The 20,550-nt window shown below is 46.6% G+C and overlaps 1 protein-coding gene across 2 annotated transcripts in view; it reads left to right on the plus strand.

Annotated features, from left to right (window-relative positions):
• Positions 1-20,550, plus strand: part of LOC144138339 (putative cytochrome P450 6a13) — a 40,615-nt gene that overhangs the window by 15,505 nt on the left and 4,560 nt on the right. For both annotated transcript variants that reach the window (XM_077670572.1, XM_077670573.1), the window contains 7 exons: positions 1,872-2,109; positions 3,537-3,667; positions 13,711-13,807; positions 15,903-15,966; positions 16,987-17,095; positions 19,468-19,559; positions 20,031-20,171. In XM_077670572.1, the coding sequence (XP_077526698.1) occupies positions 1,872-2,109; positions 3,537-3,667; positions 13,711-13,807; positions 15,903-15,966; positions 16,987-17,095; positions 19,468-19,559; positions 20,031-20,171 (872 nt within the window). The remainder of the gene's footprint in view (positions 1-1,871; positions 2,110-3,536; positions 3,668-13,710; positions 13,808-15,902; positions 15,967-16,986; positions 17,096-19,467; positions 19,560-20,030; positions 20,172-20,550) is intronic.

Consider the following 20,550-nt stretch of genomic DNA (forward strand, 5'->3'; position numbering starts at 1 on the left):
TCGGTGCGATCTATTCCACCATATCAAATGACTGCGGAGCGCACTTTGTCGCTACTATGGATTGGTGTTAGTACCAACGGAAAATTCCCTGGAAGTCTTTTGTAACAGCTGCAAATATAAAAACACATTTTCCGCACTAGCTTTTGAATCTGAGTCATTAGGCCAGCGCACAGTGAGTGAGGCGAAATATTTCATTCGGTGCCAGAAGCTTCATGTACAGCGATAGATATAGAGGTGCATGGGGTAGTTATAAATCAGTCGTTTTGTTGGTTGGCCAGGCCGTCACTCAGACGGTTCGTCAGTCAGTGGTTCTTTTGGTCCGGTGCTTTAATGGTTGTAGAAAACGCTGTTACGCGTTCATCCTGTAGACAACTTGCGTAATTTATATTCTGTATATATCGATATTTAGAAATTTTCACAATATCTATTCTCTTCAGGCAGTTGCAGAGTATAATCTCAATCTGGTTCTCCCACTAAAACTGTATGGCACCAGATGTCCTTCCACGGTACCGGCGTAGCGTCAGCATGAGTGCTCTTGATTCCATTCATTGGTTTTGTGATTCTTCTACCGGAGTCCTTCAATGCTTTTGTGGTTATTAAACTCTCGCCGATATTTCCTTAAGGGAGAAAGGCTACCGCGAGGCGCACCGCGACAGATCGCAGGGCACCGCGCGGCCGCTGCTGCTCCGTGCGTGCAACCACGCGCGACAGAACCTAGGCACACCTTTGGCGCCACTTTCTCGATAGAAACGCCTTGTTGGTAATTGTGCCCTAATTTTTTGCTACAAAACAAAGACCACCGAAAAGTTAATTATTACAGCCTTTACGGAGAATCCGTAGGTTGCAGAACGCATGCTCAAAACTCTCGAGTGATGTTTGGGTTCGATTCTCTGAGAAGTCCCCACGCCGGGGAGACTTTTGGGGGATTCGGGTTCCGATATGGCGTAAAATATTTCTTGAACTTTGACCGCGCTCCTCCTAGCCTTGCCCAGCTGAAGCTCTCAGCCTCGAAATTCGATTTCACTGCACGACCATCGCAGCTTTGGAAACGGAGCTGTCCGCTTTTAGGGAAAATTCAAGCACGACGAAATCCTAAATGGCCTGGTCGTAGTGCTCCGCGCTTGCATGCCCTAAGCGCTCAGGTTCACGACATTTTCTTTGAACCCGCAATGCGGTGGATATGGTAAGTGCCATGCGGAACTAATTTCTGACACCTGATAGGACTGAACCTCGTGCGAAAAGCTGGGGGAGACATATCAACGCCGCGCGCAAGGAAAAATGTTCCACGGGTGGACAATTATTTTTTCCACCTCCCTTCGGACTCAGCTTCTTCAATGCTTTCCTCTGACGCATCATTGAGGTGCAGTGCGGTGTCGCAGTGCGCTTTTGCAAAACGCAGAAAGCCTTGGTAATATTAAACATTCTAAAACAGATTAATCTGGCGAGTGTCTCTGGATTCGGATGGAAACAAGTTGGTTGTAGAATTCAAGTTTAGAATGGGAACGGCAGTTGAAGCATTTTTTAAATCACTCTCGAATTTGTACATTGCTCGTTAAGCGTGCGCTCACAGAAACTCGTCTTTCGTCTTTTGTTGAAATTTCAACAAAAGGAGCAGATACGCGGTCAATTTTACGCGGCCAAGTGCTCATTGCCAAGTGTTCATTGCCAAATATGCGGCCAAGTTCTCATTGCCATGAGTGTGATGTAGACGAAAAAACCGCTGTAACATACTTTTTTACTAATCGCCAATAAGGAATGGGCAGTCATATTGAGTGAGAGCCGAGTAGATCATAGATGTTGACGCTTTAGTTCTACTTGGTGCCTCCAGCAAGCATGGAACGCGGTACATGCAAAACCAATCTTTCCTTCAGGTCATGCCCTCCCTGCTCGACAGCCAGCGTCAGTTCATAGAGGTTCTAGGCTCCAGTGCCGACAATGGCACCGAAGTGAACATCAACCAGCTGTGTGAGCGGTTGACGTTCGACGTTATTTCGAAGACAGCGTTCGGCATCGATACAGAAGTGCAGAAGAACTCGGACAATCCGCTCTTCCAGACGGCCATAACTGTCTTTCCGAACATCACGGAAGAAACCGCCTACCACATTTGTCGTAAGTACCAACTCTGGTATCCCCGGAGAGCTGATAGGGTGTCCCGTTTATTAACCCTTAATTCCGGCAGCTAGTGTCACTACTCAACCATGAAATCGGCTGATTCGATTAGCATTCCTCAACAGATAAGTTATGAATACGCGCACGACGTGGCCTATATAAGAAATATGTATTTTTCGGACGATTGAGTAATAGAAGTTTTAACTTCAAAAGGTTAGGTGCTTTCTACAAACTATAATTTCCGGAAGTGCAAGCATTTGAAAGCTCTAAGAAATGTTTGCTACATATATGAGGTTCTCAGGAGCTGTCCTTCTGAACGTATGCATTAGGCAACCTTCTTTTTCAACGAAAGTATTTCGCCTTGTGGAAGGCTCCGTCTTTCTAATTTACACTCTCGTTATTACTCACCTAATGCATTTTCAGGAAAAAGCGAGAGTTTCCTGTGAACAAGTTATGCAAGCTATCTTCTTAGACAATACGTCTTGGTGAAGTGTCTGCACACGTCCTGCATCTGTACACGGCCTTAAGTCCTTCTTAAAAGCAGCAGCAGGTATCCTTGGATTTTTTTGTGTGTACAATGCTCCGCTACTACGTGGCAACATCTCGCTGAAAGAACTTTTGTAAGGAGGTTTCATTACGTGTCTTTCTTTCCACTCAAAAGGACACGTTCCGCTTCTGGGCCCGCTCATTATTTTTCGCAGAAGAATGCGCCTACTAGTGTCTTCTAGTGCGAAAACATTTTTAGCAATTTACACTGTGATACATTTACCGTCTGCGCGGTGCTTTAGAAACGAGTAATATTAGTGTAATCGCTTAGCCTGTGCCTTTGATACGTGAAGAAAACCATTGAATGAGTTTGTACAACTATTAACACTTCACTACCCTAATAAAATGGCCAATCTTGTTGAGCCGTGATGGATGTTTTTCGATGTAATAATAAAAAATGAATCATGACTTCTGGGTATGATGGCTACTTTCAAAGCAGCAGGGAAACTTGTAACAACAACCTTGACACTGGCAAAAGTATTTTTTTGTTAGTCGTGCTAAATGCATGTTTTAACGCACGCATGAACCAGAAAATATAGACTGGTGCGCTGCTTCTAGAGAATGATGCACTTTCCCATTTCGTGCACGATTCGGTACAACCTAAGTGATGCCTTCAACTTGAAATGAAATTAAGAGCTGGGGTAAACAGTTCCACTATACTTGGATATATAGCACCAAGTATTCTGGGTATAATATTGTTTGGGGCAAACTAGAAATGTGGGCCAAAAATTGTTTGTCAGACAGTGACACTCAACACTCATCCTCAGTTGTCTGTGCAGACCTAATGGCCAATTTCGGATGGCGACATTTCGTTCGCATGAAACCAGCGGTACCCAAGGAAGTTTTTCGTTAATGCGCAAAGAGTTGCATGGCCGTTTCAGAGAACCTGTACAACTGGTCGTGGTTACTTCGGTTTCCTGTGAAGCTGCTCACCATGCTCGTCACGAACCCGGTCGCTGAGATGATAAACAACGCTAAAGCGGTCATCGAGTTCCGGCGTCAAAATCCACAGGTAATCTGCTGCAGACATAAGCAGCCCGGGAGTAGTAAACATATGAAGTGCGTTTTCCACTGAGAGAAGAAAGCCTACTTAGAACGAGTTTAGAAGAAAGCCCACTGTTCACATTTCATTATTGAGGCGAAAGAATAGGGAATTATTCTAACAGCCTCTTCTTTTAACGCAATTGTCATTAAACAGCGCATAATGGTAGCTTACATGAAATATAAGTGATAATGGCAATTGTGAAAGGAAGGATTATAATAGAAACGATTGGTTTCAAGGTGGTCGCTTTAGGTCGTATTACCCAAGTGCGATTTTTTTTTCTTTTTTTTTCAGAGTAGTAAGGCCAAAATAGCGGTTTCGTTTTTTGGTCAACAGTTTCGTCATTACTTTCTGCAATGAAGGGAATGGCCCTTCAGCCGGCACCTACACCACATACATACAGTGCTCACAGATTGAAACGCGACGCTGCCAGCGCGTGGCCGTCGGTACATGCAGAGCCGCCAGTGAACGCCCTGGAAGCAAGGTGTTGCATTGTGGTATACCCAGAGTGTGAGAGCGTTTTGACCCTAGTCTTACTTTTTCCGGTTGCCAATGAGCGGGACAGTACTTCCCAGCAGCGACAGCGAGGCGCTGCAAGCCTGGAGTGCTGGAGCGAGTTTGTGCGTCGACGGTAGTCGCCCGTCGGTACGCGCAGCCAATTACGCGACATCGTCTGCTCGCGCGCACTTGTAACACGTTCCTTTTCGATGCGGCACCGATAATTTGCATGTAAGTTGCAGGGTCGCGCTCATCTGAATAAAACAAACGTCTGCAAGACGGAATAGCAAACTTTATTCCAGGTTGTAAAGAAAACAAAAAGGAGTAAACTATAAAAAAATGGGCCTTACATTCAGATTTTATGGCCGCATCGGAAGGGCACGTGTAAAAAGAGCGCGCGAGCAGACGATGTCGCGCCATTGGCTGCCCGCACTGCCGGGCGCTCAAACACGCTGCAGCACTCCACGCTTGCAGCGCCCCGCTCTCGCTGCTGGGTGTCACGGGAACGGATGGTTAGGTTGTCATTACCAGCTCAGAGAGATGGGCGCAGGGAAACCATTGACAGATTTAACATAACACCCATTTAATGCACACTCGAAAAATCCTAACGCAAAGCACTCAATCATTAAACCACACACAAATGGTAAACACTCAAACCTCTAACAATCCCAAAACACAATAGACCCTATGCGAAATTGCTTGGTGATCTAGCAACACTGATGTAAACGAGACCGTCGGCCATATTGGTACGGGCGGCGATCGGGAAGTCTCGTATTGTTTACTGTGGAAGAGTAAGTAACGGTAACGCGGTATGGCTCAAACTGGACGGTGTTTTCCGGCTCTCGACCGCGGATTGTGGACGGAGGTCTTGCCTGCGCTGCCGACTGTGTCTGAAGACTCATACCACTCGGGGTGCCGCGCCAAAGACCCATCCGAGCGGCAGTGGAGCAGGGCATGCCGCCTAGTCACCGAGGGGCATTGCTCGCCTTCATCGGTGCGGACAAACACGTGCGACTCGCAGTAAGTAAATCCTTCTTTGTTTTTACTTGACGCGAGTTAACCGGTATGAGCATTTGTAGAGCACTTTGTTCATCGTTGTTTGCCACGCAAATGCGTAGCGGCGACCCTGTTGCAGTAACCCTGAAAAAGGAGAGCGACAATCGCCAGACCGTAGCACTAGTGGGTGGATTAGGTATTTTCAAATGCTGTACATGGAATTTACAGGATGATTTTTGGCGAAGATGTTTACGGAAAGGTTGCGGCCGTTTTCCGTGACGGTCGTCCGCCCACGCGTTTGCCGCAAAGCAATCATGCTTTGCGGCGAAGTCAACTACAAAAGCGCACATACGCCTTGAATTTTATTTTTTTGTGTGTTCATTATTTATAGCGCATGCTCTGCGCAAAAACCTGTTTGTGTGTCTTTCTTCTCCTTTTTTGGCGGTGGGGTGGTTGTGTTTGTTTCTAAAGCGCATGTTTTTGGTGTGCACGAATAGATAAAACAGTAAAACCTCGTTAGCTCGAACTCACTGAACTAGAAGATTTTTTTTAATTCGATGGGTCATCGGTATAGCCCGAATGTTTACCTGTTTATCTCGAAAGATTCTGGAAGTGAGTTTCCGATAATCATATTATTGCTTGCTTAAGTTATGACGAACACGATTATGCGGGTACTGGTATACATCAATACCCACGCTGAGGTTTTTAAATTTTAAAATTCCTTCTCTTGAAAAATGCACTAACAAAGCATGCAGAGATACTTGCACGCTCGAACTTGACAAACAATTTTGACATCATTGCTGTTTGAGGTGTAGATTGTTGCCCTTGCAACAGTGTTAAGCAAGACACAAAATCTGGTCATTTTGAGTCTGTTCCTTGCGGCCACTTCTTTCTGCTCTGTCCCTTTACCATAAACTGTAGTGGACTAGTCCTGTTCTTCCCTGAGTGTTACTTACTGATACTCTCTCTGTTCTTGCAGGTTGGGCCTCATCCATGTGCTCAGCAGCTGCTTTCGCTCCCAGAAGAAAAGTGACCGGCACTATGTTGTGTGCCTCACTTTTGAGACGGACAGTGGGGCGATTGGGGAGGCATCGTGCGAGTGCCCGGCGGGTTGCAGTGGAGCATGGAGTCACATCCTGGCTGCTGTGCACCTACTCGCCCTCTTGCAAGCCAAAGGTTTTAAGAGGCGCCACCGGAGCTTGCGTGCACTGAGCTGCCACAACAGTGGGGACGTCCGAGACAGCAGGGCATCAAGCCAGCGAGTGTCCAAAACCTTGACTGGAGAAGCCCGGGATAAAATGGCAACTCCCTTCCCCTGCCAATGCGTCTGTTCGATGCACTTCGAGTACAGGAGCAATGTGAGCAGCAACAAAGTGCCGTGCAGGCGCTTGGGAGAAAACTTGGTAGCCTTGGGAATGAGTTTTTTGCCCCAGTTGCGCTGGCCTCCCCCTCTCCCCCCCTTCCCCTCCCCCCCTTCCCCTCCCCCCCTCCCCCCCCCAGTTACAGAAACAAGGACTGGCATTGCACCTGAAGGGTCACCTATGAGCTGCCAGCAAGCATTCATGCCACATTTCGCCGTGGGCATCTCGCAAGCACGCAGAGGCTGGGCAACGTCGTGTTTACTAGACTGCGACATGCAGGGGTGCGCGAATGCTTCTTTTTGTTCCATTTATATCCACAGTTATATCCACAAAAACGCAAACGCACTCACGCTGATGCGCGGCGGCCTGATGCAACTGTGGCCGTTTTCTATTTTCTTTTTGAATAAAACTTGAAAATTGTCTCAGCTACCTACATCAATGGCCACTATCATTACGTCGGAGGCATGCATGCAGCATGTGACAAACTAAAGGAGTGAGTGTATTTTAGTCGCAAAATGTTCGACAGTAAATACATCGTTGCTGGAATGACAATGGGCACCAAGTTAACTTGACGTAACAACAAACCTTTCAGCCCGGCAAATCGGGAACCAAGTGCAAAGCTCGAATTTTCGACCGTTAGATCATCATAAAACAGTGTTCGCCACTTCTGCAACAACACGCGGCTAAATTCAACGTAAAGAAACCAACAACACACTCCCATACCGTGCGCGCCCGCCACAGAGGAAATTTTCAACCGCGCCGTGACGGCGTAGTGCGGCAAGAAAAGTTTGTTTACATCCCTAGGTAAGATAAAAGCTCGTGTAGGGGCTAAGCGGCACCATTTAACAATGAAATGAAGCGGGCGCAGAGCCACAGGGACGAGTAAAGAAACAGCCTAATTTTGGCAAAGTGTGGTACTGTTTTCCCGGTCGAGCGCCGCTGTCAGTCGCGTGAATAGGCGGCGCACGCTCAGGCTTCATTTAGAATACAAAGGCTGGACAACAGAACTCCAACACAGCTGTATTTTTCATACGGACAGCGACTACGGAACCCTGCGCTTAGCGAACCAACGACAAATATTCGCTCCAAGCGCACCGCGCTCAGCGTGTCACAAAGGTTGGCCGCGCCGGCACAGTTCGCGTCACAAAGTTCGTTCAGAAGCGTGGAACTTCACGCACCTTTTCTCCATTTGAACCGGCATTTCCGCATTGCGTGCTCTGCGGCACGAAGCGATGCTCCGGCATTGTAGTTCATCACCAAGAGCGGTCAATGCCCGCCTTCTATGTTTTGCTAATTCGTTTCGGTTTCAAACGACCGTACCAAAATGGCGGACCTAGTTACCGGAGTCGACGTGAGATGGCGGGGCGCATTTTGCATAGGGTCTATTCAAATCTAAACCCAAAAGTCTCTAGAATAAAGTTCTACCCAATTAGGTAATATTCACTAATTACTTCAAGTCCTAATTAATGCCTTTAGCACCAAAACTCTCTAGTTCTGTACTACGACTGCGTCTCTAATGGACTGGCCTACCCGGTCGTCGGCGCTGACGTGTCGCACCCGTTGCGTGGCCGCGACTCGGTGATAGCCGTCCTCGTCTCGCTTCGGTGCCGGCGTTCGATGCGCGCGGTCACTCCTTGGACGGCGTGGGTTCCGCACGTCCTGAGGTTTCCTCGGTGGCTACCTCCTCGTAGCCGCTGCCTCTGAGAGAGAGAGAGAGAGAGAGAGAGAGAGAGAGAGAGAGAGAGAGAGAGAGAGAGAGAGAGAGAGAGAGAGAGAGTAAACGTTTATTAATACGACACATGTCCGGGTCCACGCTATAGGAGTTTGAGATCAAACGACCTCCCCCTTGATGGTAAGCAGGTCAGGTGCTGAAGAAGACTTGTCCACGAAGAGGTCGTCTTGCCGAGGTGGGGAACCCAGGCCTCGCAGGAGGAAATGTGATAGGGTAGTGAGCGACGTTGCTGAAGGTTCCAGGTAGGCTCGGCATGAACGTAGCCTTTTGGGGCCGTCGAAGCGCGGGTCGACGGAGCGTAGACGTTGGCCGCTGGTGCCCGACGGATGCCGCTAGGGCCACGAAGACACAGGTTCGTGGTGCACCTAGGATGACGGTGCCTATGCGAAGTCGGCCCGCTCCCGCCCAGGCTCGGATGACATGTTCGATGGACTGGGCACGCCCCCTGCTCGTTCATTGAAGCTCACGTGCTCCTGCCCCCTCCTGGTTTCTTGCCTCCCGGTTCTCTTTCCCTTCTTCATTCGCAATATATAGTCGTCACTATGTATGCCTTTTAGGGGCAAAGTTCCTCTTGCTCGGGCCCTGTCCCGGCCGTAGATGGCACATTGTATACGGTACATTAATGATGATTGCGGCAGGATCCCCCTAGGGATTGGCCAACCAATGATTGACCGAAGAGGTCATAACGTTCAACGCGTTCGTTGCTACCCAACTAGGAGGAGGAAGAATAACAGGTTGTCGTTCGCCACCTGCGAGCTCGACTCTTGCTAGGGCCCTGTCCCATCCCTCGTTGCTGCCATACACGGCGGAATGATGATGATTGTGGCAGGATCCTCCTAGGGATTGGCCAACCAAAGATTGGCCGACGAGGTCAAAACGTTCAACGCGTTCGTTGCTACCCAACAAGGAGAAGAAAAAGAAGAAGAGGTTGTCGTTCGTCGCCTGCGAGCTGAAGACACGTACCGGGGGTACGCGACACAAGACGCTCTTCAGAAGGCGACGGCCAAGGTGGCTAAAATGTCACACATCGAATTCGCCAACTTACCCATGGAGATTCTCATCGTCCCAAACAAGCCCTACATAATCACCATAAACATCGATGTCGTCGACGGGCTTGTGAACGGAGCGGTGGAAAGCTTGACGTGTCGAGTCTTTATAGGATGTGTGGGCGAATGGTTCATGGTTTTACCAATGAGAATTTAGCTTCGCCCCTGTCATCATCATTCACTTCGTGGAGATGGCGGGTATTTTTTTGCAATTAAGCGGGATCTTCTATGCAATGCCAACAGAGCACTTCACTAACTTGCGCATTTGTGCAACACTGCGACCAATACCTCTACTAGTGCCCTTTTTCTTGCTCTCCAGCGCTTTATCAACCCGATTGCACCTGAATCCAAGCTTATGTGGCGCAGAACAAACCACCTGTACTTTATGCCGGCCCCCTATTTTTTCAACCGGTGGGACAAGCCATGAATATAAGGTATCACCACCGCACGTCTATCTGGTATGTCACACGTCGATTCTTTTCTATAAACAACAACGGGCATAACCGTTCTTGCAACAGAACCGATCAAACCTACCGGGTAGCCACTTTTCCTCGGCCTGGCTGTTTGGATATCAAGGCTTCCGCCCATGACTTGATAACACGCTTTTTTATCATTTGCGTAAGACAAGCTCTGGCTATGCCTTGCTTCAGTAATTTACTATGCACAGAATCAAAAGGAAGTAGCTGTTTTTCTCCCCTCATATGGTAACACCAGCAAATGGGCCCTGTTCGAACTTAAGCCTTAAGTCTAATCATTGAAGCAGTTATCTGTGGGCAATTCAAACGCAAAATCCAACCCCTCATGCACTGCTTTAAACATGACCAACACATTCTGGACAATGCCAGCAGTATCACCTCCAGAATCTACGCACACAAGGAAATTCCCCAGGTATCTAAAGCGTCTAACCACACCAACATTCTTAAGGCTCCCTCCCAACACACGGTCTCCCTGAGCCAAATATATGCCGCAAAGAACACGTACAATGACGGAGCCAATGCTGATGTCATCTTTTTGTACAAACAAGGCACCATCAAACTCGATGTACAAGGAGCTTAGGTACAGGCCTAACAGGTCGAAAAAATCTCTGGTACTCATAGCGCATTTATTTTGGATCTGACGCATCCGTAGGCATCCACGCATTGTTCTACCGCTACCATAGCGGCGGTGCGCGGCACACTATAAAAAAAGTCCGAAACATCGATAGAGAAGTACGACACAGGTGTACACTCCTTCAGCGTTATTTGTTCCATTATGTCTAGATACCAACTAGCCCAACACCACCAAGCTTTATTGAAGGTTATTCATAGGCAAAGGTTGGTCGCCAGAATCAACTTGAGGATTTTGGCTGCCAACTCTGGTAACTGTGTTATCAGCTTCAGTGGCAACATAATTGAGTTAAGTGTGAGTGAGCGCTGTCTGTGAAGCGTTAGTGTCTCATGAAAGGGTAAGCAAACCGTTACTGCGCAGCCACGCACACCGTCAACTGCAAGGACAAAGACGCCAGGTGTGATGCTGCGCGCGCTGTTGACTGGGCAAAGATATGCGCGCCAAGAGTTGGGAGCGGAAAGAAAGAGGCCGGCGCGCAGCTTGAACATTTGCCGTCTCCACTGTCTGTGGCGTCATTACAGGCCTCACGGCAGTTTCCATTCTAGTTCTGCAAACGAGGTGCCTATGATGTCGCGCCACATGCAACAAGAGCCTAAAGGCCGACCTCCATGCAGCGAAGTTTCTCGGCGAACTTGGCGCGGCGGACGCCGTGGTTTGACGCGCCGCTCAGTTTTCGTCCACCCAACCTCCATGCAACGTGACACGGCGAACGCCGCCGACGGAAGACAGGACAGGAAGTACAACGAAGTACGAGGCTGTGATTGGCTGCGGCCTCAAAATGCAGTTTGCCGCTTCCGGTCGCGTTCGTCGCCGCGCGTTCGACATCTAGCTCGCGTAGATCGCCGGCGAACAGCCGTATTTTCGACGCCGGCGGCAGAGCGGCCGCCGCCGGGCGACGTTCGCCGCCTTTTCGCCGACATTTCGCTGCATGGAGGTCGGCCTTAAGGCTCTTTGCCATCAGAACAACAACTTTGGAACTGGCCATTTTGCATCTTCATTCTGATTAACATTTTTATTTATATAACTGACATCATGTTGCACGTGATGAAAAAGCATACATAAATAGAGAAACTGGAAATTACTTTCAGTTTTCTGTCATTTGTGTTGTCACTAATTTTGTTTTATTAGGAAGAAATATTGCCCCCCCCCCCCCCCACAAAACAGAAACAGACACAGACGAGAACACACAGTCAGCAATGCCCACATAAGTAGCGGACCACATAATCTATTACTGTCAGACAAGCCTGCCCAAGAAGGCCAGTGGGATAACTGCCAGCAGAATAGAATTCATGATAATAACACATTAATGTCAGTCTCATCGCTTCCCATTGTCTCTGTAATGTTATTTCCTTACGAACACCAATGTGCATTTCAGAAATATGGCTATCCACAGCTTCGATAACAAATTCACCTGTGACATTGCGTGAACTATGGCCCCCTTTTATTGCCAGCACAGCCGTTTGGGCCGAGCTTTGTCCGTCCGTCGTACCAAAAAAGTTCGAAGCCTCAAGAAAAAAACGTGGTTAGGGAGGTCAAGGGACTCGAGCCCGGCACCTGTATGCCATAAAACCGGCATAATTTTGCTTGAATAGTTTCAATGGAAGCTAAGATTCGAAAGGGGATGTTTTTGATGAATTTAAAAGGAACAGTTTTGGCATGTGCTTCTGTGATTGGTACACCGAAAGAAAATACCCCACCAAATGCCTTAACAACTGCGATAAAGCGTGAAAGGAACAAAGGAACAAAAAGTCCAAACAGCTAAGCACTTCTTACGAGTGGGGGTGCGAAATTTTCAAGGTTCAAATGTTCGTTGCACAATGCTACTTATAATCTGTATATTTACGTCACAGCCAATTCATATGAAGGAATCGTTCATGAGCCGCTGGCGGAGCCGCCATCGCCATGGGTCAATCGCAGTGAATCGCAGTGAATCGCAGTATGGGGGAAATTGGTTGGTCAAGTTTAGGTAGCAGCCAAATTAGAATTGGGGAATCGGCCGTGAGCTTATCGCAGCTGCCATTCCCATTGACCAATCCCTCGTCCAAGCCAGATGGGAATCGTTCATGCGGCTGTGAAGTTCTTCCGGTATCTGTCACGGTCACGTAAGAATGAACCTGTGTGGGTATATGGTTATGCCTATATCAAGCCTTCACGTGTATCTTCGTTACGGCTGAGCCTATGGACGTCCTACAATGCGACCCCAAACCGATTGGGCATCCAGCTGCGTAAACCCCTTTTCGGAAGAGAGACAGAGAGGTAGAGAGAACTTTGTTTCTTTCCAAGCAAGCTAGAAGCGAAAGCCTGTCCTTCTTTTCAGTCGTCAGCAAGGAGGCTTTGACCCCTGCGGCTTTTCTGGCTTCTTGGGTCAGTAGTTTAGTAGTTATTCGGAGCTGAGCAGCGCCGTATCCCATTGCTCCTCATTAAAGATGTTTATTCTTTGTGCGTCTTTTTGTTTTCTGTGCATGCCCATATAATGTGTTGGAGATCGGCCCTTGGGCCGAATGTTTTTTGCAAAGATCACTGACTGTCCCAGAATACCAGTAGCTGTACAGAAGTGGGTTAGAGAAAAGTTCCTGTTCGTATTTGTCACCTGTTTGTATTTGTCACCTGTTTGTATTTGTTCCTGTTTGTATTTGCATGGGAACTATTCAGATTTTCGTGTGCTTCTGCATGTGTTTTCCTGTTACATCTACAATGGTATAAGATTTCTATATACGTAGTAAGTGGACATCTGCCATTCGCGGTTTCATCTGGCAGTGTGTCCGCAGGGGCTTACGGGGCTCGGTAGACTAGATCTCGAGCAGCCTCATGAGCATTGATTGAGTGATTGTGGGGTTTAACGCGCCGACGCAACGCAGCCGATGAGGCGCGCCGTAGTGGAGGGCTCCGGACAAATTTTGACCACCTGGGGATCTTTAACGTGCACCGAAATCTCGTACACGTGGGCGATTTTGCCTTTCGCATCTGCCAGAAAAGTGGCGGCCGCGGCCAGGAATCGAACCCGCGACCTCGTGCTCAGTAGCGCAATGCTTTAGCCACTGAGCCACCGAGGAGGGTTAGCAGCAATTATGTTTGGCATTGGCTCGCATTCCAAACATTTCTGATAGGCAGCGCGGCCTTCTCGTTCGTGACTTCGTGATCAAAATAAACTGCGGTCTTTCTCCTTATTCTCAGATTTCAGCAAAATCAGGATTGGCTGTTCGCCTCATACGTCATTATACCCCCACAAAACATGTGAGCAATAAAGAAATGACTGCACCTTTCTCTTTTCAGGTGAACCTGCCCGATATTGCCCAAATTCTTATAGACGATGCACTGAGCAGAAGAAACGGCGGCGGGAAGGTGGATGATTCAAAAAAAGAAAATATAGGTACTGGGCGAAGTTTCCATAAACTTCCAAGTGCAATCTTTATGACGCCATCTATTGGGCGAGTTTGGCGTGAGCTCAAAAGCGGAATTTTTGGAACGTCCGCCATATTGGCATAAAAAGATCGTTTGGACGCGTAACTCCACCCTCGTAATACCTTTCTTACGGTGTGCCCCAGGGCTCCGTAATATACCGGTACTGTTCACACAGCAAATACTGGGTAGCTTGCAAAAGGCAACGCGACTAAAGTGCGCTTCCTAATTTCTGCATGCACATCTTCATACGGACTGAGTAGGTCTACTGCTTATTCCCCGAAGACACCCAGAGAACTCAAGCTGCAGCGAGCCACTTTGTATCCTCCCCGGCATACCTCGGTCTTGAATAATCGCTGAAAGCAACAGTACTCCATAATGTTCATCTTAGGCGCACAAAAGAAGCAGCGACAAAAAAGGCAAGGACAAGCACTTGTCCTTGTCTACTTTGTCCGTGTTATTTTTGTTCACTTAAGATGAACTTCATAAAATGCCAACTATCCCGAACTCAAGTCCTTCAAATAGTATGTCATCCGCAATTCGGCCGCAAACCAGCAAAATTTGATAAATTGATATATCATTCAAGCCTGACATTTACACCAGGCGAATAACAACCCTAGGGGAGTGTACACGATGATTCTTGAACCCTCGAAAGGCAACGGTAAACAAAAAGCTCCCAAGTGCATACAAGTCGTCAATGAGCCACCGAGAGAATGCTCCTGCAGCAATCAACCAGCTCATCAGTGTTCATTTTTTAAATGTTACACGCCAATAAATTGCAGAAAACATTTGTGCTAAGTACCTCAACAGAGCACGTATATGAAAACAAATGTCTCAGCGTAGTTCATTCCCGATGCGTCACCAAAAATTTAAATTTAAATTGATTGAAATGCTACGAAATCTGTTATAAATCTGTGCGAGCATTTGCACGTGGCATGGACCAATAACAAACAACTACTCTATATCATTTTTGTAAGGCCACAGTATTTATAAAATTCTGTCATTTGTGTACACATCAAAAATATCTCACAGATTTACTTCAGTGTATACCAAAACTGAGGAAGTCCAGCTTGTTATCAGAAATTATATTCGAGACACCATTACTGAACCTAGACACTACCGGAAAACGCAAACTTCTCAGTAATGCCTATAGTCTTATCACTACTTGAACAGGTTCCTAAGTTTTACCATAACACATTCGCCTTAGCTCTAAGTACACGCAAACGGTTATATGCATTCCCCCCAGCAGTGACCTTGTGTTAAAGGTTTTTTCTTCATTTGCTTGAAATATGTGTAGATCTTACCCGCCTCTCCCTCAAAGATAACAATAAAATTAGCTACTGTGTTATATTGCACTGTAAAACAATTGCTCGTCGCTTGTTTTTTGTGGCCTTGTGGTTTTTACCTTTGTGTAGTTATCCTAAGCACGTGACTCTTCCCTATTCACTGTACATAAAACCCCTTCACGAGTCCTCCATGTTAATTGTCAATAAATAAATAAATAAATGGCAATAATTTTTGCCGCACATTCCACACCTGTATCTCGATTCCATCCTCCCAGAGGACAAAGCAGCCGGCGTTTCAGTAAGAGACATAGCGTCAAAGCGATCCCCTATAATTTTTTACATGCCCAATGTTTTGTTGAACTGTAATGTGGGCACTCTGCTTATTCTATTAATAAAGATTTAGTTCCTAAGACGAAAACACACCTCCGCGAACACTTCGATAAAAGAAATACATTTCATCAAAGTCTCTGCAGCGACAAGCGGGCAATTCAAGTCAATGCCCTCTCGGTCATTTCGTATCAAAATTTTGAAAGTGGTAATACGTCTGGTGCCGTGTGCTCCTTAGCGAGTAAATTCCCTTGCATTCAACATGGACATAATTAACCAGTCGCCAACAATATCCACGCACTATAGCGACCGAAATGTATTTCTTTGTGTTTTTCATGAAATAACCAGCAAGCTAAACATTTTAGAGATAAACTGCCAAACAGAAAGGTTCTTGTGCTTGGCTACTCAGTTGAAAGTGGAAAAATCCCTCATTTTGTCTTTTTTTCCTTTCAGCGCCTCTATCTCCAACCGAAATGGGCAAGCTCGCTGCAAATGGCATGTCGATTTTTATGGGAGGGTGAGTCCGTTTTTTTAATACACAACGCAGTATATGCAGGAAAATAATTAACGTTTTTCGCCACTGGCAGCAGAAAATCTGGGAAGCTGTCGATGTGCTTGATGATCACGATGGCTTTGGGGTATGGGGAACGCCATATAGGCTGCGTTATTTGTTCAGGTGTTGCTAACTATTTGGTGTTTAAATTAAGAATGGTGCTTACGTTTTCGCAGTACGCTCACTGAAACACTAGTTGGGGTGGTGTCTGTCACTTCTAGATATTCGTCCCGCGAAGACTGCAGAAGCACGTCTTACATGAGCACTGTCTTCCGTGTAATTCTACAAGCAAGTTTACAAAGTCGCCTGAAATGCACGTACCGCAAAATTCAAAGCTGGGTGGATAATGTGGGGTTCAATTACGATGAATTTCATCCAACTGCGATTTTTCCAATAGCGTAAGAAAGTCGTCTCGTAGGACGAGTAGCTGCTGATATAGCCCATTTTGCCTATTGTTCATCTTTCAGTTCAAAAGTGAACCCGCACGATTTGTGGCAAATATTATATGGAAGGTTTCCTTATTGGCCTCTTAATTGACCTCCATTGAACTTTATTTTATTAATAGCCATCCAGCCATCTCTGCAGCGGCACATTCCTTTTAATGGCTCCTGATAGTGCGTTTGCACAGCGCTTTATCACACTTGTCCATTTTGCTTTTCAGTGGTGTCCGCTCTGTGAATGTTAAGGGAATCCTGGTACCGATACCTCTGTTCTCCACTCGCTCATTTCTTGTAAGGCTAAAAGCAATGCGAATTTTTATTAGCGCTCGAAGTCTACATGCTCTATCGTTCAGCTTTGTGAGCATTACGATTTGCAATTATTTATTCCTTCATGCAATAAATATCCACATCAAATACGAATCAAAGAGTCGATTGACTCTTTCAAAGGAAAACGGTCACCATAACCAATTTCTTCACATTCTGTGCTAGAGTAAAATACTTAAGGAACCCCAATGCTGCAACCCAAGTGTTTTTCGTAATACAGGTATGACACCACGAGGTTGGCCATGACGTACTGGTTCTACCTTATGGGCAAACACCCCGACATTCAAGAAAAAATGAGGAAAGAAGCATTGGAAGCTTTTAAATTCGAGGTAAGTTATCAAACACGTAGCCAACATTCACTTGAGGACAAATGTAATTTCTGTGCGGTTTTCAAGACATTTTGTTACATTGAAATTGGCACAAAGAATAGAACTTTTTCGAAAACGAGATGCTTACTCCTGAACATCCCTTCGAGCACCAGTCAAGGCTATCATAACGCTGTGTTTCACGATGGCAGTTAGAAAGTTACAAATTATTTGAAAGAGAGCGTTGCCTTGTTCTTATTTCTCTCCGAGTTTAACTAATGCACATATTTGTAATATTGCGATGGTACAACCGGTTATGTTCGGCAAAAAGATGAAATGGTGTTACGACCCAACATATATCCGTTGTGCGAAAGGACGCCACATTTGGTAGATTTAAGTTACTACCGCGGGTCGAGAACTACACCTTGCTTGTCTGCTTTAATTTGCACGGTATTCTGTGCTGGCAAGTTGCGATTACTTCTTATGGGCCTGGTGCCTCTTAGTGGCGCGCTGCTGCTGATCGTCGCTGCCGCGCCCATGCCTAACACGAGCACATGCTCCGAGAAACGATCAAGACCTCCGCCGTGCTCTCCAATTGCAGAGGCGTGGCCTGACATAACGTGTCCTGTTTTTTCTCAACTGAACGGTCCTTTCTTGCACCCCTCTCGGCGCTCGAATAATACAGTCGTTCGCTTTCTCCTGTGCGGTGATCCGTGTATGAAAATACACTCGCAGGGTCCACGGGATTCTGATAAGGGCCCTGATATATTGGGCTCGAGTCAGCTAGTTATTGCGCACCAAGTTCACTGTCTTTAAAGTGCGACCAGGAGCCTTAAGCCTGCATTATAGCCGTGTCTTAGCTCAAAAACTAAAGTATTTGCTTCCTTTCGCTGCCATTTGTTAGCCTTATCAGTCCTCAGTTTATATGTTGTAGGTCTCGCATACTACAATAGACTAGGGGAACGAGAACAGAATAACACTGATATTACTATTGTTAATATAGTTCAGAACCACCTGCAGAAAGATTGCTCACAGCTGTTTTGAGCGAGCCATGCCACCGGGCACGGTTGACTCTCGGAGCGCATACTCCAATCACCCGAAGGTGAAGCAATCACTTTCGTAGCCCAGGGGTTTATTACGTGAACAATCATGATGCTAAACAACACTGCAATGTACACCCACCCCTTTTGGCAAACAGCCGTCAGCGACTACTCAGCCCGACATAGGGTGGCGGTTAGCGACCGCCTGAATAAGCCAACGCTACCCACGCTCAGCTGAGAGGGATGACCACAGCCGCAGCTACGCGGCAAAGCACTTAAATAAACCGGGCGGCGTTGTCACTCGTCTGCAGACCTATGGTCGCGGTTGAATCTGACACATGCCGGACTAGCCCAAGTCTTCCTGAACCTTTAGGACTACGAACCGCCTGCACGAGCAGGGAGTATCGGAATCATCCCATCCACAAATCATCGAGGTGCGCGCCACGCTCTCACCCATGCTGGAAAAAAAACGGCAGGTGCAGCAAAAGCCTGAAATGGCCAAAATGTGCGACAGACCCTCCTGTGCCCTCCGGTGGCCTCCCACTGGAAGACCACGCGTTGAGCTTTCTGTCGCGCCCCTGTAGAGAAAATAGGGAGGTGCGCGAAGATATTCGCTCCTCTGTGCGCCCGCTGAAGAAGATTTCTACTGAACATCAACCACAATTTAAGCTGAAGGGTATTTTAGGTCCTGTAAACGCATATGGCACCAGCCACAGAATCTGATTTAAATGCCTTAATACATATGTGTCACTCTGGTCACTCAGATTCCCCAAGATGCCGAGTGGTGAGGCTCTTGACATTATAGAGAAACGGGGTGCCAAGCCGTTGTCCACATTTACGGGGATAACTTTCAGAAGGCTTCACTCCACTCTTTATGCAAGAGAAGTACGCTGGCACCACCCACCATAAAAATGAGCTCGGCGCCACCTCACCAATTCCTCCCTAACATGCGGGCAATGCTGACATTTCTGTGGCGCAATTTTCCACGGTGCGATTGAAAGATATGCTGTATGTCGAGCTACAAGGTGCCCCTTAAAGGGTCTCGTCTCTTCCAAAATGTTCTGTCTACCTGAGTGTACTACTATGTTTTCGTAGTGGATATCATAGCTTGAATGAGGTTCCACGGTCCGAAACAAAGACATCCGAGATTGACCAGAAGACTCTCTCCCAACCAGACATTCATTCCGGTTTGCTTAAACAGACTTGAGGTTTTGATAGGTTATATGTTCACCAATTGGAGATTTTCCTGAAACAGCGTTTCTTTCTTTATAAAATCGGGAAAAACTGCTTCCTTGAGGTTAAATGTTGCCTTTTTTGCATAACGTTTATTTCACTTATCGTTTCCTTCGTTTACAGGGAAATCATCTCTCTGTGGAGACGCTTATGAATCTTCCGTACACGAACCAAGTGATTTCGGAAACACTGAGGATATATCCACCTGTCATTTCGTAAGTAACTCAGCGTATGTTTTGGTGTTTGCTTGTTGTGGGGATCCTAGTAGTAAGCGCCCTACAAAAATCACCGTAATGAGAAAGAACCAAAAGAAACAAGTGTTCAAGAAATAGCAACTTGGTTACTAGTGTGTTAAACACGAAAAGAGCTTCAATTGTCTTGATCTGAGTTGCAAAAGCTGCATACCATCTTTCGAAGCTCAGCTCAGTTTGAACTCAAACCTCCTACCAAATGTTACAGGTTTTATCATTTTCAAAGATTTTTGCTTAAGCAATGACTCCTAATGTGTATCGAAAAAGGTAGCACAAACACTTTACTCTTCTAATCAGGAGGACATTCTGTCATTTGGTAGTTTTTTAGAATAATCCTGGTAGAAATAAAGGTGCAGACTTGTTGCTTGTTTCCTTCCCAAAAGTGGAAGCTTTTTTGCCTGATCAAGCCTATTGCTCTCATGTTTTGATGCGCAGGTTTACGACGCGATGTGCTGAGGAACACTACCAGCACGGTAGCTACCTCATTAAAAAAGGCACCTCTATACTGATTCCCGTCTACCACCTACACCACGATCCGAATTTATGGGTGGACCTGGAAAAGTTTGACCCCGATAGGCAAGTAGTCGTGATTTCGATATTTATACAATGTCGGCGGCCATTGCCTATCTCAGATTTTGTTCGGTCGCTTGTCCAAATAGCGCAATACATTAAAACGCACCCTGCAGCTTACGCCAAAGCCTCATCTCCTGGTATTAGCAGGTGTTTTCTGGGAAACTTTAAAGATAAAAATACATTCATGTCGGAGCTCCTAGCACGTTTAAAATATAGTAAAAAATCCAAATCACTCCTGAGGTGAGCAGGCGCAGCTCTACCTTTTGAGTGTATATCTTTCACTGAAACTTTTCAAAACATTCAATGCTCTTTCTGTGTGTTCACACCGTGCCTCATCGCTAGCACATGTCGTTTAATGTGCAAACTTCAATAAAGCCTTCCT

Source organism: Haemaphysalis longicornis, unplaced genomic scaffold (genome assembly GCF_048455015.1).
Source record: "Haemaphysalis longicornis isolate Haplotype H1 unplaced genomic scaffold, Haemaphysalis longicornis Haplotype H1 scaffold_5, whole genome shotgun sequence".
Classification (NCBI taxonomy): Eukaryota; Metazoa; Arthropoda; class Arachnida; order Ixodida; family Ixodidae; genus Haemaphysalis; species Haemaphysalis longicornis.